Source organism: Anguilla anguilla, chromosome 10 (genome assembly GCF_013347855.1).
Source record: "Anguilla anguilla isolate fAngAng1 chromosome 10, fAngAng1.pri, whole genome shotgun sequence".
In the NCBI taxonomy this organism is placed as follows: domain Eukaryota; kingdom Metazoa; phylum Chordata; class Actinopteri; order Anguilliformes; family Anguillidae; genus Anguilla; species Anguilla anguilla.
In genome coordinates, this window is record NC_049210.1 from 11010366 (window position 1) to 11029470 (window position 19105).

At 40.4% G+C, this 19105-nt stretch overlaps 1 protein-coding gene across 1 annotated transcript in view; it reads right to left on the reverse strand.

Annotated features, from left to right (window-relative positions):
• LOC118206266 (GDNF family receptor alpha-2-like) overlaps positions 1-19105 on the reverse strand; it is a 72883-nt gene that overhangs the window by 40241 nt on the left and 13537 nt on the right. The window contains exon 3 of the mRNA XM_035378709.1: positions 10358-10441. Coding sequence (XP_035234600.1) covers positions 10358-10441 — 84 coding nt within the window. The remainder of the gene's footprint in view (positions 1-10357; positions 10442-19105) is intronic.

Genomic DNA, 19105 nt, shown 5'->3' on the forward strand with positions numbered 1-19105 from the left:
TCATGAGGCAGCTTTGGCTTAGCGTGTTATGCGCAATCAGCGAGTGTGCCAAGTTATGATTGAATCTGGCCTGTGATGAGACCGCTTGTTAAACAGACTGTATCTCAAGGCACATCTCCAGCATTTCCTCGACATTTTCCTTCTTCATTACCTAGTGTCTGCTTTCTTATGGAAAAACAAAGAAAGACATCCTGTTAAATACCTATATTCAATATTTAATAAATATCCAATTAGTGCATTGTTATGTCTGGATATAGATTCACCGTATCTGCTTTATCATTTTTACATCTTGTGTGAGTACTTTCATTACAGGTCTGCATGTATACATGAAAGCATTTCCACCAGGATTTTGCAAGGATTTATGTGATTATTGCAGCTCAAAATGACTGAATTTACAGTGGCATTTAAAAAAAATGTGTGATACCTTGACACACCTCCATATCTCTCATCTATTCTTTTAATGTTGGGTTTTTATACTGCACTTAAATACCCAAAGACTGATTATTTCAGCATGCACTTAATCTTTTAGCAATTGCCTTTGATTTTTATGCTGCAGCCTTTTGTCTTCTTGAGCTGTTTGAGTGAGAATCCACAGCCATTCTTTGTGTTTCGCAGTGGCAAATTGGTAGTTGAGTGAAGACTTGCATTCATATTCATAGAGTACTGCTCAGAGTACAATATAATGTACCCCCACCATAATGCAAAATATTGGGGCACTGTTTTGCAAGACCCTTACATGTAATTTTGGTTGGCAAGTGAGAACAGTTTGCGTTCTTCATGCCAGCGTGGTCAGTGTGATAGTGAACGTTTTTCCTGAAAGGAAGTGCGTTTGTCCATGTACGATTTCACTGGACAGCGGTCAACAATAATGACTATGAATTGGACCATTTCATGCAAGAATTGTGATTAGGTTTATTTGAAAACATTCTTCTGATTTGATCATTATATGCAGAAATATTGTGGCTTTATAAAATTGCAAGATACTGCAATTATTGCAGGGATTGGTAGAGTGCATATAGCTCCATCTTCCAGCAATCACGTCACACGGCCTCATGTATCAGCTGCGGCAGTGTTCTAATTACATCTAACCCCCTGTACTCTTTTCAGTTAATACATACTGAGAAAAGAAATGCAACCAAAAATGGCTTGTTTCATACCTACGAGAATAGCTTCTTAGTGGAATTTTGCACTGTGAACAAGGCATTCATGTACTGCTACTTTGCAGCACCACATGGAAGTTGTAACCTATGATAGATACTATATTTAAAATTGTGTATCTGTGATGCAAAATAGGTTTTTATAATAAGTGTTGTGTTTGATCACACATAATAATACTTGACCTTGTCCTTGAGGATTTGAAACAGCTTGTATAGGCATCCGATTCACAGTTTCATATGCAATTTCTATTCTCATTCAAAAGGACATTCAGATAAACAAAGGTATTCAGAGGAATGAAAAACAAAGTATACAGTTAATTCAGAACTTTGTCTTACACACAGTAAAACAAAGCTATAAATCCACTCATTCATGGAATCAATATGGCAACCAAGCAAAAAACAAGCACGAAACTGTCCAGACCCACGGCGCAACTGTACTAACTATATAGCTAGGTAGCTATGGCATGACCTCGGGGGTTTTAATGTTGTGGCTGATCGGTGTATGTGCATGCTACCTTTTGCAGTCTTAGGCTAAACAGAAAACACTTGTGGAAAAGATCAAGGTTTCTCATGGGAATTTATTTTTGTGTCTGAATGGCTGTGTTACTTGTACAGGCGTGCTTTGTTTTATCTTTGGATGCTCAAAAAAATGCAAATTTCACTCTTTCTTGGCAGTACAGTGCTATGGCAAGAGCTGGACCAGTGGAAACTACTTCCATTTGTCAGAAAGATTTTGCAATCCCCAAAACTTGCAAATGCCTTCATAGCATTAGGAAGCCCTTTCAGTGATACACTGCCATAACAGTATGTACAGAAGGACAGACTTTTATAGAGCCAATGAGAAGAGGGCAGAGAAAGCAGAAGAAGTAATGAAGCCAGAGGCAGAGATTAAGAGTGCCACCTGGGATATACCAAATCCCACAAGAGGAGAATAAAATAAAATAAATAAATAAATAGTGTGCTCAGTAGCTAACACGAGCAGGATGGACCTCGATGCAGCAACAGGGATTCCGCTACACTCTGTGCTCACAGTCCTTATTAAATTGGTATGCAGTGTGTTTGCATATCATTTTTATCGAGCACAGAATATCAGCATATTTATTTATTCATCTATTTGGAATACATTGGTCACAGTGGCTTGGTTTATTTTACTATTCCTGACTTCCACAATGACGAAAATCTAAATTTGAATGTTTATGCGGCATAACTCAATTTCTTTCTTGTAATGAGACAGAGAGACTGCCGACTAGTGTAAGTCAGGTCTTCCCAACAGATAGTTTTGATCAAGCCTATAAATTCAGCTTGCTGTACATCAGAGATACCTCATTTCATTCTGAATGCATGAATAAATTATGACCGTATCATCAAAATATCTTATGAATATTGCGGCGCCCAAAATTGCTGACTGCATAAAGGGAGGGTGTTATTAAAAAAGAAGGAAACAGCAATTTGAGAAGCTGCTTGAGGGAACCGAGTCTCATTAAGAGTCCCAGGAGGACACAGAACGGCCATACAGTTCCAGGTTAAATAACCACAAGTGTAACACTGACTAAAGCACAGTAAACAAGGAACTCATAAACTCATGCACAAACACTATACATATTATTTTTATGTTCTTTTATATACTGCATACTACGGGCTATGGAGGTTAGTTCATTAATTAAAACATATGGCCCATACTGAACATGGCCAGTTCCTTTTTTCCAACCTGGTAGAGAGTGTTCTGGAAAATTAATTGGAATGTACATGCCAACAGAGCTGATAGGTAGGGGATTTGAAAAGGGGGGGGGGGGGGGGGAGAGGGGCTCGAGCTCTAACTGATAAAGCAACACAAAGACCTCTGTTCTGACACTTACATTGACCCCTTTTCACAACTACAGTAGACTCACCCAAGCTTATTAACACTGCCTGAGCCCAATGGGATTCCACCTGTGACATCAGGATTTGCCCCATCAATTGTTTGAAAAAAAGGTGCTTTCTTTAAGGGGGTGGGGGAGTAGGGCGGGGGGTGGGGGGTGGGGGGGGTGTGTGCGATGTGACTGAAAGAAAGTAAATGGAAGGGAATTAATCTGCTGGGCTTGGAGATTGTTTTTCATTTATTTGTTAGCGCTCAGGAGCCATCCTTGTATTTCTAAAGCTCTTCAGAAATACAATTGTTTTGTCATACTACAGTGCTTTTAGAGATTTATGTGCCCCCCCTCAGTTTTATCCTTATCTCCCACAAGCAAACATACAGTTGTTAAATTTACAGAGATTCTGCAACTTTTCATTTCCCTGCTCTCCTCAGACAAAGTGTGCTCAACTCTTGTCATCCAACACAGGAGATGGAACATTCTGGAAATGCTATGGTATCAGGATAAAGGGCAGACATTCATAAATTTTGCTCTCCACGAAACTGAAGGACCAGGATATTTTAGAAAGCAGCTGCAGAATTACTTCACCTGTTTGCCTGCAGGCATTTTCTCACAAACACTATCAATTATTCTGACTCTTGAAACAGAGTGCTAATAAAGCTTTGGCACTCCAATCAGGTATTCAACCTGTGAAACACTACGAGCTCTGGGACACAGCAGGAAAATTATTATTATTTTTTTTAAATTCAGCTGTGTTTAAAGTAAAATTACATGGCGCAAAAGCATTCACAGAGTCTGCGCCACGTCATTGATCTTTTTCCACTCTGTCTTTAGTCTCTTTTTAATCGATTATAAACTATTTCTCAGGTTCTCAGGGACCGCCACGTGCCACAGAGCTTCATTTCTTTGTCATGTTCCATTTCCATTTAACAGTCAATGTATTATCCACTTACTTTTCATTTCTCTCTGAATAAGCAGTCTGAGCAGACTGCACATAAACTACAAGTACACTGAGGCCCAGATTCAATCTAAACACTGTGCAGCTCTGCCATTACTGTCATCTAATGTATGGACATGTTTTTTTTCTTGTTCTTACCCATACTTTGGCGATTGGTAGGGAGTAAAATGAATGGCGAACTATTAGGAATGTAGGAACAACGTAAATCTGTTATTCAGTTAAGGGAAAGCACAATGGCGTTCCGATTGAACACACCCCTCATACAGTACGAAGGATTCACAGGGAAGAATACATTTCGAGCAGTGAGAAAAGATCAAAAGAGCATAGATCATGTCATAACCAGCAAGATACAAATGACAGAGGAGAAAAGGAAGTCCATTGATTACTTATGCTGGACCATCTGGATATTAATCTAGCCACCCTGTTAATGTGTCTGGCAAACTAGAACGGCAGATAGTGTAAATGATTCCATTAAATAAGAAAATATTGTTTTGAGCTTCCCAAGCACTCGTCATCACTACTTATTGTTAAAAGGATATAAGATATAGGCAAAAATATGGTATAAGAATATAAGGTGAGATTTTCCTGCTGCTATCATTAATAATGTCTTACAGTATGCATTGTAAAACCTTACATACATAAATATTGGCAGTTTGAATGTAACTACATTAATAATCAGGACTAAAATCAAGAACTGTCTAGTAGCACCAGAGAAAGAAATGCATGCCATTTGCTTCACTACTAGATACATGGTGATATTTGTCTAAATTACAATAGTAGTTTTGCTGTTTATGACAAACTCAGGGTATCTGTGATGTAACATGTCTAAAACAGAACTGACTATTCCTATGCATTTAAACACTAACCATGTTAAAATAGTTAGACATCCTTTTTAAAAAAGCATATTTTTAAACTTTGCAGAAAAGTAATGTCTAAAAAATATTCTTTTTAAAACATAGTGTTCATAATTTCACTTTGCTTAGCGCAAACTCTTTTATGTAACAAACATCATTTTGGAGGAAACATTTAAACTGATAATGCATTATTTCTCATTTACAACAGCCATTAAGGTTTAATTTTCTCCCAAGCTATAATTATTGTCTGAAACAGGGTTTAAAAATGCCATGCTTATTCAAATATGAGGAAAAGACTTTAAATGAGTACATTTTGTACCTCACATTCAATTATGTAACACAAATTGAGGTCACACCCAAAGAATTAGCTCGTTAATTACTTCTTCATGGCATTAATGAGTCTCTACGAAGCCAAAACGAGGCTTCCATGACTTTAAGTATTATGAATACAACAGGCCTATTTCAGCTGTGCACTGTTTGACTGGGTGTGACCTTCTAATAAAACAGAATCACCGCTGTGGTATAATAGAAAGTGATTTGCTGCTGAAACAGGCCAGTGAATTATAAGTTTTAAAAAGATATTCATACCAAAATCAGTTGAGATGGGCATTTATCCCAATCGCTTTTATTTTTTAACTCCTCAGGGAAACCTCAATACGATTATATGACATTGGACTGAATTCAACAATTTGTTCTTGTTTTTCACCTTCTTGATAACAAACACATTATGCAGCAATGAAAAATAATGAAAAACATATATTTGCCATTCAATTTTGAAATCTTATAACAAATCTTTGACAGCTATGTACCGTGTTTTGTTAATGTGTATGCTTTGCTTTCAATGTAATTGAGGGCACGAACTTGCTGCAGACAAGAGAGCAGGAAGAAATGACAAAGGTTCATTTGCAGTCACAGTAGGGTTGCTCAATTCTGATCTCAGAGGTTTTACTGCTTTGTCAAAGCCACTAACACCTTCCTGGGAGAGGGGTACCAAAGTGGTTCAGCCTAAATACTAAATACCATTGAAGGCCAGGGGCAAACAGCCCTGCCCTGTAAATTGCCCTGTTTTCAAAGTTCACAATCTGACCAGCAATGCTGCTTATATCGTGTCCCGCGTTAAACAAGGTCATCATATTTTTAGGTTAATTCAGGGGTCTGTGAGGCTGGAGAAATCTCAGGTGAAGGCAACTGGCGTCACGGACGAACTGGCACAAATTCAACGCGAGGGTGACATTGGCATAAATGGCGACGCGCCTCCTCTGTAGCGCCCAATATGCTGCCGGGGCGGTTCCTGCCCTTCGACCAGCATGGCGGTCAGGCAGATTTTCCGAGGAGTAAACCCAGGGAATTGCTGCACAATTGCCCTCGTTTGCGCCGCGGCCCACCCCGACCCCCCCGCCCTCCCCCCCCCCCCCCCCCCCCCCCCCCCCCGCGACCGGCGGCGAAGCGCCCTCAGCGTGGCGAGCGCGCGTCACAGACCGGCGGCTCACCGTCTCCTCGTCTCGTCAAGCAGGTGCGCCTAATTGCATCTGACGTTCCGAGCTGTGAGCAGACATGCTAATAATGAGAGGCTGGACGGCTCCCTGGGTTCAGTTCGGCACCCCGCGCCCCATCCTGCTCTCAGCCCTCTTAATCCCGCTTTAACTGAGACAACACAAATACCCTCCGTCGATAAATAAATAAGCGGAGAAATTCTTAAGTAATGGGGCTTGTAATTATGGAAAGGTCATGCGTTCTAGGTCACATGCTAACCTGCTCAGCCATTTTTCACATATTTCCTGGAGACAGGTCTGTAACCGTAGAACACCATGTGGAATCTGATTAAGCATCCCCATCAATATTGCATGAGATTCTATGTTACAGGAAGGCAGCGGGCTTTCATGTTTTCTGGCAGAGCTCGCAATAAGAACAAAAGTGTTATTCTCTTTCGGGTTAAGGTCTACAGAATGTTAAGGAAGATGGTAGTGGTCAGCTTCCTGGAATGACTATCCATTTCAGAATGTGTTGTAAACAAAACACTCTCTCTGCAAAGCCAAGTAAATTATCATAAGATCCATTATTCTACCCTCTAAGATCATTTACAGTCATCAGATTTCACTCGCTTGTAGAGTGTGTCAGATCCTTTCCGTTAGTGTTACAGTCTGTAGGTGCAGCCAGAAAAAGGGCCATTTAAATTCAGGGGTCTGCCAGGGAAAATGCACTGGACTGAACATACCCTTTTGAATCATACTAACTAAATTATAATTAGGAGGCAATTTGGAGGCCTTCCCACGATCCTCTCTCTATGGGATTTCCAGCTTCCTTCGCAGTTTTTACATCCTCACATTACATCCTCAGATCCATGGATACTGAAGGCATATGATGCTCTCAGCTCTTCTTGATGATGTCATTGTGGGCACTTTCTTACATATCAAAATCAAGTGCGCCTGTTTTTTCTCTTTTTCTCCAGATATGAATACGGGAGATAGGCTGAAATGGGAGCGAATCAGGGGCATTCGATTTAAAGCCCTGTCTTCAGGAAGTGTATTTACAAAAAAAAAAGAAATATTCTATAGCAAGCACACTTTTGGAAGGATGTAATGGACCCTTCTCACAATAGGTAGCAGTGTTAGATTTGTGATCCTCCATTAAATCCACAGAAGAAAACTAAATTGGTGATTCAGAAAAAGATGGTATTTAAGGCTTTCAGGCTCAAACTGGGTAGTTTTTCACAGTACTTACCCTGTTACGTGCACTACATTTTGTCGGTATTGGATGGAGAGCTCCATCTTTGATCCTGTGACCTCTGAGGGTACTGTTTAGTGGGAGCTTGCCCGCATGTAATGTTTTAAGTTTGGAAATAAACCAGGCATATTTTCGCTGTCTTTAACAATTTCTCTGAAACCCATGTCTATTTCTGTAGAGTTGTCTTTTCAGATATCATTGGACCATTATTTGTCCTCTCAGCACAGTGAAATGAAAAAAGAAAGAAAAATTACATTGAGGAAAAAAAACAAATATCCAGAGGATTGTCCCAATATTGGAATCTTGCATAGAAATCATAACTTTCTGGCCTATTGAAATGACCCATGAAATGAATATTGTGTCGTGTAATAAAAGTCTCATCTGCTTGCAGGCAAACACATATTTTACTGTCTGGAATTGTACAGGCCAGCCGAACTATTTCCGTTTCATGGAGTGCGTGTCAGGATTTACGCCTCACTGGAAAAGACAGTGCAAATCATTTGCAATTGACGACAAACAAAGTCAGAAGTGAAATTATTCCCTTCCGCTTCATCCTTGTCTTCCTTATATAAGGCTACAGATTACCAATTGAGAGTCTTAAATAATAAGAAAGGGGAGACGGTGCGTAAGAAAATGGGAAAGAAAATAGCTTTCCGTGTTGCCAGATAGCTTCCAGTCAAATTGTAGAAGCAGTGCCCACATTTTCTTTTTCAGATATGCATTATATATGCCCTTATTCCACCTGGAAGGCTGTGTTTATTTGCATTGCCATTGATATTTCATGCTCAGAAAATATCATGTGCCCCCTCTGTGATACCGTTTCTCTGTCAGAGAAAACATTCTATTCCAGGACCAAAGCAGCTAAAGGAAGACAGAGCAGTCGACTTCTTTCATCTGTGAGCTTAATGCTTCATTCCGCAACCTGCGAACATACTGTACAACCTCTTGTGTGAGAACAGGAAAGAAAACCTCTTGCAAAACAGACTTTCGTTTTTTGCTCGTCTAGCCATGCCAAGGCACAGAACCTCAGAGCAAAGAATAGCGCAACATCCAGCTCCACCAGCCCTGAATAACAGCACCCACAATGCCCTGCTGTCTGGGCTCTGGCAGAGCTTTCCCCCAAGGGTAGAAAAATTTGTTCTGCCAATATAATTTCACACAGCATCTGCAGTGTCCCGTTCCCACCCCCACCCGCCCTCCCCTCGCGCCCCCCAGGTCCGAGCCATGTCTGCCGGTGCCCTGTTGTCCCTTTCAGCTGGAGCCTCTCACAGATCTGAGAAGTATGCGCTCCGGTGTTCTTCACCTTTACCCCAACCTCCAGCTTCCCCACTTCACTCCTGTCCTATCTGCTGACGGTGCTGAGCAGTCCCCGGTGCTGCGCGCCTGCTGCAGTGTTAGCGTCCCGCTACCTCAACAGCTGCACGCCATCGAGCGTCTCCTCTCTCTCCGTGGCCAAATTGATTTGTCCTGTTCAGCAGGCCGGCCTCGCAGAGCGCTCGCAGATAGGGGAATGTGAATTTTTAAATTCATTCTAGCCTTTTTTTTTTTTTTTTTGCAGCAAATTTTAAATCTCGTCTGACACACTGCAGACTCATGCAGCAAAACAAACAGGAAGGATCATCGTCTGCTATTTCTGCTTCTCTCATGGATTGCATTCACCTAGCAGACTCACAGACTAGCGAGGCTGTTTGACTCGGGGCAGGACGGATTATGCAAAATTGTGATGAAAGCACCCAGTCACTGTTCTGTCCCCAAGATATGGAATAAAGCACCGTGCATCAATTGAGAACAAAGATGGCATCTCTTCTATATACAGCTCTGGGCAAAGCAACATCAAAGTATATCATCCTCTGGCAATCATGTCAGCACTGAATGTGTATAAGTGATTGAAATTTCAAGTGACTGTATTACTCTGTTAATGGCTCTCCAGTCAATAGTCTTCGAAGCTCACCTATTTTACGATCCCTTCTCTCTCACTGCATTAACCACAGGGGGGCTTAATTGATGCTTTGGTGACATTAATGCCCCAGTGCCGTGTATATTAAACAGATCCACATCAATTAGCAATGTGTTTTCTGTAATAACCAGGAAATTAAATGTCAAAAGTTATAATACAGTTTGACCCCCCCTGAGAAAAAAGGTTCATTAACCACCAAAATAGAAAATATAACTCGAGAAAAAAAATCAATAAATAAGGATTATTAAGGAAGGAAAGTAATTTTACAAAGAACTCACTGTGACACTTTCTCTATACTGTAGTGATCCAAGTGTTGTATTTGACCATCAGGCCATCAATACTGTACTATATTGCAAAACATTTTTGTTAATTTAAAATATGTGCAAAAATATTTTCCTTGCAGTAAAATGAAAAACACTGAGTGAAGTGTCCTCATAAATATTTTGTATAACTTGAATTAGCTTTATTTATGGAAAAGGGCAAAGAATAATTTTATATACAATGCAATGGCTCTGCTCTACTGAATTTGGTAATGATGTTTGGTAATGTGTTGCTTTTTCAAATTTTGCTTGTTGAGAATCCACAATAACTAATTAAACCACTAATCCACAATAATTATATTAAGATATAAAAAGTTAAAGGTTATAGGTTTGTTTTTATTAACATAACTATGTATCCAATTAAACTGTGAATACCTTTGTGGACAAACTAAAGCTTAATAATGCTTGGCTTTCTATTGTTCGTATATGTGCGTTTGTGAGTGTGTGTGTGTGTGTGTGTGTGTGTCTGCGCCCATCATTAAAGTGGGTTTTCATAACATACGGTAAAGAAAGCACATTTTTATCAGCTCTTACCTGAGATAATTGAAGCCAGACGAACAACATCAGACAGGCGAACAGTCACAGGCTCGTATGGGGATGTTTCATAGAATTCCACACCTGTAAACAATGAAAAAACAGGGGTTAAAAATGCACAAGTGTGCGCACCCACTTTGCATCACCCTTGATCCTTGTCTATCCTCGCCATGTTTGGTATTATATGAATACACAGCTGGTTTTGTAAACATGTAATTGCATGTATTTTACTACGCAGCGTCTAAAAGTGCCACGGTCAGATCATTTGCTTCAGAGAGAACATTTCGTTCTCGCTGTGATTTGGGAGAAGCAAACCCTGAATCTGAAGTGTTTGAGGAAAATCACAAATTAGAACTCAACTGACTGCATCATACCCCTGTGTCTCCCTCTCTCAGGCTTCCTAATCCAGCATTTAAAATTCACAGCCATTCTGTTTGATTCAGACAAAACCCTCTGGTGCATAATTGCTTTGCATTTTGAGCCTAAAAAACAAAAACATAGCCGGTTCAGGAGCGAGTCCAAGTCCCACCACTGTTACTTGGAGATTGTTGCTGGCCTGAACACTCCAGGGAGCCGGAGCTAGGGGAATCGTAGCATGATGGCCATTTATCAGCGGAGATCAAAATTTTGTTTACTGCAGCACAGTGGTTTTTAAAAAGAAAATGTCTTTGCATTCTCTATGGTAGGACATGAATGGGAACTGGGGAAATGGCATAGTTTATGTAGCTTATGGCTGTGGTGGATCAGCTCTGAGAGAATTAGCTACACAGAGCATCAGGGATGTTGAAGTTTGCTAAATTAGAAATTCACACAGCATGGTATAAAAAAGTACTGGTATATGGTAATATCTGTATTCATATTTTCAGCATTAAACCAGAGAGGGCACTCATAATGCATAATCATAATCATAATTTTCAATTCTTGATTACTGTTACTGATTTACATAATTTTAGCAAAATGTTCAAGTAAATTAATATCAAAATTTCTGTTGTCCTGGTTAAAACTCAAGTGCATTATTACACCTAAACATCCCATACATGCCATGCCATTATTGTAATCTGTCTACCTGAAATAACTAAACTTTCAAACATCAGTTAATTGCATGCAGTGTACATGTGCCGATTGTGGATATAGTTTTATTGTTATACAAAGAACGTATGAAAGGAAATCTCCAAATCATGGAAATTAACTACATTTCACATTCTTGATTTCAGTAAGAATTGAAAATCTATGCTTATCTGCATAAGGAATTGAAAAAAGGTTTAGCTAGATTTGATTTTATCATCAGTAAAGAGTTAAGGGATCAGCAAGGTAAACACTGTATCTTTCTTCAAAGTATTTTTCATCAGCATTGTCAAACACATCCAGAACCTTACATACTATATCTCATATCTAGGTATTATTATGCATCAAAGATATGCAGATATGATAATACAATAACACAATCTATGCCCGAGCTGCAGAAGAATCATCACTATCAGTTTTTTTTTTTTAACTGTGACTTAATCCAGTTAGGCAGGCTTCTTGCATCCTACAGATTGTTTACCTCTAAATCTGGTCAAAAAAAAAAAGAATAAAAAGTGCTCTGTTCTAGAAATCAAAGATGCAACTGTTCCCTGAAGTTTCTTCTCACAGCTTCTTAGCCCACTAGTCTTAGTTTGCAGATTGGTCAGAGCTGCAGTCAGTGTTTCTTCCTAACACAAAGAATAGCATGGCGTTCTGTGCGGTCTGGTTGAATCAACACCCATAAAGCTGTGTCACTTAATTCCAGAGAAATGTGGGCGACCGTGAGATCTGATGGTGGGTGACATCCGTGTGGCTACCCTCACGGACTCTCCGTGAATTATGTCTCAGGACATTCTGGCGGAGATGTATTTTGAGTGGGCCAGTCACCCAGCATATGCAGTACACTTAATCACTCCTCACTGGCTTCATTCCCTGCAACGCCCACTCTCGCCTCATTAAAGAGGACTTGGCCCGCTGCCTGCGTGCCTTCATCAGCTTGTGTTAGCAAAATTTTCTGATAGGTCAGACACATGTTGATGAGCCAATTCACCAAAAGGGCGTCCTTCAGCGACTACACTCCCGAATAAGCTGTGCAGCACAGTGGTTTTTAAAAGAAAATGTCTTTGCATTCTCTATGGTAGGACATGAATGGAAACTGGGGAAATGGCATAATTTATGTAGTTAATGTCTGTGGTGGATCAGCTCTGGGAGAAGCATCAGGGACGTTGAAGTTTGCTAAATTAGAAATTCATACAGCAGGCTATAAAAAAGTACTGGTATATGGTAATATTTGTATGGCTATGGTTATCAGACCTCTGCTCAGTGAGAGTTTGTACTGTATCTGTGGGATACGCACAGGGTTTGTATCTTAATGTTTTGGACTGGGATCATTGAGAACTACATTCCTATTATTAACATGGCCAAAAACATATGTAAAAAATGAGAAAATGTATTAGTAATATATAAAATTCAATGATAGTAAAAGGTTGTATAGAACTGTGCTGTGTAAAGCAGAAAAAGCATTACATTTTCTGTACAGTCAATAATATTACAGCAACAGCAACATAAAAATTATCAACAATTACTGTACAGTGGCTAGCAATGTTACAAACCCAGTAGTTAGCAATAAAAAAAACCCAGCTTTGACAAGAAGGGTGCAATCTGGTGAAGTTCATCATGGAAGAACTGACTCTGTTGATGTCAGTGACTACCCTTGACACACTGTCACATAGGCATGTATCCAATCAACGTTTTCCTTAACATTGCCAACACAAATATTCATTTTTTTTTGTTTGTTTTTTTTTCACTAAAACAGTTTAGTAAGCTACGTTTGGTGCTATAAGACCCCAGATGGTTAGTTGGAGGTCAGTGGTCTCTGGAGATCTCAAGTGACTCTTGACCTACCATCTGGGAAAAGCACTTTTAGCACCAGCCATCACCACATGAACGAATGGAGTAGACATCAGATTGGTCAGATTCTCAGAGGGAGGTTTGCAGAAGCGTGATGTTTTTGACACATGCCTCCGCTTTTTGTTGTCCAATTCCCTTGATCCCACAGTTTGCTTCCTGAGCTACATTCCCTGGTGGGCTACAACAGCTACAATGTTGTGTAGGCTATGAAATGGAGATTAACTGTAGATCCCTTTGAGTCAGTTCATTTCCAGGTCAACAGCTATGATATGTACAACCCTGTTCACAAGTGGACCTTCTTGACTTTATGGTTTGAATTCCTACCTGCCCCTGTATTCCAATTCTTCATAGAGATGTTGAGATTTGTGGAACACATGCGGGTGGTATCCACAAAATATGGGCGGTTGGCTAATATGGTATTGTATAACCACTCTTTCTCTGGGTTCCTCTTGTACTACTGGCAGCTCTGTGGCTCAGTCCTTAATAAATTACTTATAAGCCCTTTTAAAATTTTAATTTGTTCACAGCATTTACATTACAGTTACTTCCACACACCAAAATGCATGTGCAATCTGAGTAAACCAGGTTAATGGATGTTTGAGATGCTTGGAAAATTAGCATGCAGACTTCGAACCAATTAAATGCATGTCAAACTGTGGATAATCAAGGCTGAGGTCTGGTGCTGCTGAAATCATACACAGTTAATAATTTGCGTAAAATCAAAACTGTGATTGACAAGCACACAGTTGCCGAAGGATAGCAGCACCTAACGTGGTCTTCTGGCAAGGGACCTCCAGCACTTTTTAATGACTGTTGCCATGGTACTACTGCTTTCACTGACTCGACAATAACTACATCTTATTCAATCACGATTCTTATTTTCTGGTCTCTCCCCGGCTTTATCGTGGCACCAACAATCTTCATGACAGGCAGCAGCAGTGATGCACCAGTGCTGAAAGGGACTGTTTTCCTGAGCCACAGGGAGTCTGGCTTTGAGATAGAAGCCTCTGTTTGTTCCACATTCTCGACAGCCTATGTCCGCCTCCACATACCAATGGCATGGAAACTTTCAGAGAGAAAACTACAGTCCGCCACTGTGCCGAAACACAGCAATTACAGCTTCCTGTCAGACTCAGAGTCCGAGGGCCGTTCAAAGGCTTCAGGGACCCAAAAGGCTAAGCTCATCTAAACTACAGATATGACATTCTGCCAGGGCATACAATCCGCGATGAATCTGGAAACCGCCCGTCAGATATTGAGCCTTCGGAATTGTTCGTTTTGCCATAAAAGTGAAGAGTGATCGTTTTTCATGACACTGTAGTTTGAAGAAGATGAAGGATGACATTTTATCTCTGCTTTGAGATCAAAAAAGAAAAAAGAAAAATAAACGCGCAGGTTATTTTCTTTATGTGTTGCCACGGGCTTACGGTTGGCCGTAAGTATCTTACTGATGCTGGCAGGTCAGGCTGTTGGTGTTTATGAGAAAATGTCCTTTAATTTAAAATAAACCAATAGCTTGCATTGTAGATGCAATAAAAAGATGATAAAGATGGAAAAATCAATGCACAACATAGACAATTGTGTGAATTACTTCTCTACAATGAATAGATAAAGAATTAATTATCTGTTGCCCCATTTTACCTTTTTAGTTCATGGACAGCCATTTCATTGCTTGACAAAAATAGCAGATCTAAAATAATTAGAGAATGCATGAAACTAGACTGAAACCTTGTCAAACTAGCTGGAGTTATTTAAGAAATCCTTACTTCTTATTCATGATTTATTTATTTGTAGAAACAAACCAAGGAAGACTGAATTTTTTTTGTTTTTTTGTTATTTGTTTGTTTTTGTTTTGAGGGGGAGAAGTCTGCCATTTATGCAAAGTCTAAAAAAACTTTAGACAAGAATGTGCATTTGACTGTCTTTATTTTAGTAACTTAAAAAAATGTGAAAAAAGTACAGGATGACACAAGTAGAATAACTAACATACACGCGAGGAAAACTGCTGACATTGACTGATGATGGGAACAATAGTGTAGTTTTTTCCAGTAGCTGTTTACATGGTTGAATGCGGTGCTGTTGCTGCTGATAAAATAGCAGACGCTGCACATTGCATATCCCACCACGTTTTAGATGTGTTCGCTCTGCAGCCGGAAAGATATTAATACGTCTTTGTTTTTTTTTTTTATATATATGCGGACAGTACGTCAAATTAAACAAATGCGAAAATACATACTGGGGATTCCAGCAGAGGCCTGAATTGGATCACCTTTCACAACGGAACATCAGGCGCAGATGCGCAGCGACGGGTATCGCCGTGGAGTAATGGCCTGGGTAACTGGCTCACACCCAGGTGTGCTTGTAAGCTTAAAACCCAGATGGTGTGCTGCTGGTGTATCCCTGAAGCAGGTAATTCAATCTGAATTGCGTGAAGAAAATATCCATCTGAATAACAGACTATTTAATATTGTTTGCTATTTTAGTCACCCTGGAAAAGCCTTTCTGGTGAATACACAATAATAATAATAATAATAATAATAATAATAATAACAATAGCATGGCTTCATACAACTCACATTGCTTTGAAAACAGCAGTGACACAATATAGGTAGACTTGCTGAGAAAAGGTGTCCAAGGTCTGAGTGTGCCTGCTGTGTTTGTTATCGCCAGACTATCCCTAGCATGCAGATGGTGCTCATCTTGTCCTCCAGCAGGCTGGGGTTGCGGGTACGAGCCACCTCCCAGCCCCCAGCAGGAGGAAGGGAGCCAGTCAAGGCCGCTCTCCCCCCTCTGTGAGCGCACTGCGGGAGCCCAGGCAACAACAGCCAGGCCCTGGCCTGTGGCTCTGCCTCTTCGCAGACTCGTGGACGTGCGCTCGAAACTCAGCGTGGATGCGCTGGCGAAAACAGGGACGAGCAACAGCTGCGAAGCCGGTGTCCAGGAATCACTTTGATGGATATTAATCCTTGATTACCTCTAAAACCGAATAGTCGTGGCCCCCCCCTTTTGTTTCCTGCGGACGCCATCTCGTGACGGGAGTCAGGGACCCACGGGCGAGGGCTTCCCATTTGAAATCTGCTCTGGCAGTGGGTCATTAGCAGTTCATTTCGGCTTTGTTGACAGCTGTTTAGACAAAGGCTCCACTGAGTTTCCACTGCATCCACATCCACTTACTGCTCTGGCATGTAAATTGTGTTGTTACTGAAGATTTAATCACTTTATAGACAAGACAAGCCGCTTCCAACAGAGCTGGAGGAAGCCGGCATGCAGAGGAACGGATGCTTTCCAGCGCTATTCTCTCGGACTTCTTCGATTCAGCAGGTCCGAAGTAATGGGAGAAATATATATGCAAAGCAAGTATGAAACCGCAAGGTCCGAGTGATTAATTTATTGCAAATATAATCATTTAATCAAATAGAGTTAAAAGCAGCTATCGGATACCCCTTTTTTCCCAAGGTACTTCAAATAATTTACATCGAAATTTGCTGATGGAGTAAAAGTTTTACAGCAAATATCGGCTCTTACTGATGGATATCAAGTTTAAATCACGTTTTTGACAGTTTGGCAGCGCTTTTCAGCTTACTCATCTCAGGAAATATGCATTATGCTGTTTTGCATTTCCTTCAGCAATTAAGTTAATGCAATGCAAAACCTTTTAAAGTTCAATTCCTGATTATTAATGTTGTGGCCTGCGTGCAATGTGGGTGTGATTACTATGATGGCTCGCTCACTGGACTTTAAAAAGTACATTCAGGAGAGGAGTTTATAATATTCTTTGATTAATTTTTGGAAGCCTGTCAAAACAATCAGACCAGCTTTCGCAAAAACAACTCCTCATCTTGAGCACCTCTTGACGATGTACTGGAGGGTTGGAGACCAGGTGTAAACACATTCTCCACACTGCCGAAGAAGCTTCACACACATCTTGCTAATCTCTGCAATGCCCCCTAGGGTCCAAAATCAGCTAAGCACATTACAGGAGCTCCACCTGGGACAGAACAGTGACACCACTAACATCGCCCGCACCGTGCAGTTACGTCTATTTTGTCGAACATTTTATGACCGCTAAATGTGCTATAGTATACTTAGTGTGTTTCCAGTCATTAAAAATGCAATTCTTTTTTTTACTCCTTCTATTGAAAAAGGCATTATTCAATGCAGGGGGGAAATAACTGTAGGTATTACAAATAACTGGAATGCAATGTTCAATTAGGGCCCATACTGTAGTGGGGGCCGCTTTAGGGAATGGCGGATGGACTCTGATTCCTTCTCAGGCCATTAATGTGTTTGCCGCAGGTAAGTTTGTCACAAGGCACTGCTGTTCTCTCCACCCCCGGTGATAGACATCAGTTTAATTTGCTTGTTGCTTTGTTTGCGACAATATAATTACGGGAAACAGACCGACTGCCTGATGCAGTGCCTCAGCGGGAAAAGTTAATCATAGCTTTCCTCACCGTAGAGCCTCTGTGTAATTTATTAGATCTGCGAATGCTAATCAACTTTGCCGGTGCCAAGATTTTTTCGAGAGCAGCCAGTATTTCTGTCCACATTCGTCAAAAACCCCCACGACAGACGCACAATAGACTACACGTTCCTGCCTGTCCCGGCCCCAGACTTACTCAAAGAGTTCAATAGCACGCAATCTGCCAAAAGTTTGCCGTGACGCGCGCCATGGAAGCCTGCGTCTGTTGGCTCAATTTGCCGGTTCATTGAGCGGGTTAAAACCAATACTTTGAGTCACAAAAAAAGTATGACTTCCATGAAAGCGCGAGCACTGTGGCGCACATCAATAATGCATCGCGCCATTGTCGAGAAGCAGCGGGCAGATTCTGCGGACTAGATTAAAAATCAGTGGGATCGAGCAATGAAACCTATTGGAGAAAAAATTAGGAAATATTTAGGAAAAGGATGATACAGAAGGAAAGGATTGGAGCCAGATGAATACACATTATCACCTTCAATGGAAACAATGAACAAAAGCATGCAGGACACTCTGAAAGAATTTTTCTTGCCAGGTGTAATGTAGTCATTCTGTAGCCAGCATCTTCAGTTGAACCATGGTTTAATTCATCATGCTACTGTAAATCAGTATATCAGTTCAATTCTGGAGCTGGAAGGTCCTGTACTTTATGTTGAACCTTCATGTTAATCACTTTATTACCGCTCACTTTAACACTGATTTGATCGCATGATTCGTTTTCCATACTAACTGGAAAAGGAGATGAGCACCTTTCCACCAAACTCAGTGCTTTTTCATTAAAACAAATAAGAAATGTTTTCTTATGAATAAACATCCACAAACCATGTGCATAAACCTTTTACATTTATAGCTATAGGAAGGAGTACGGATAGTTTTTTGTCATTTGTGTTTTAATCATTTTGCAAAAGATTCATACATATCCTATATCGTTCAGTACGCTCATTCACTAATATATGACAAGGCCCAAGAATAGCCTCTTTGCATTTATACTCCCACATCCCCACTAGCACTGCTACATCACCTATTTGTACCTTTTCCTTTATTTCTCTTCAACATGTACCTGCTGCTCTGTCTTCAGCTTTAGTTTTGGCTGCGCTCCATGTGAATCCTTTTCAAACTAAAGGGCATGATGAAACGTCTCAAATGAAAAACTAGTCTAATGCACCTCACTTGCTAAAATTTAGCCTATACATTTGAAAAATGAAAGTAGGATGTAGGCTAAGTAGGATGATCAGTTCCTATTTCAATGGCCTTTTTAAAAATAGAATGCTGACTGATGTACTCGTGTAAAAATGTTCATACAAATAAACCCAATCAAGAGAATTTTGTTTCCAAAAAACAACAGAACATGA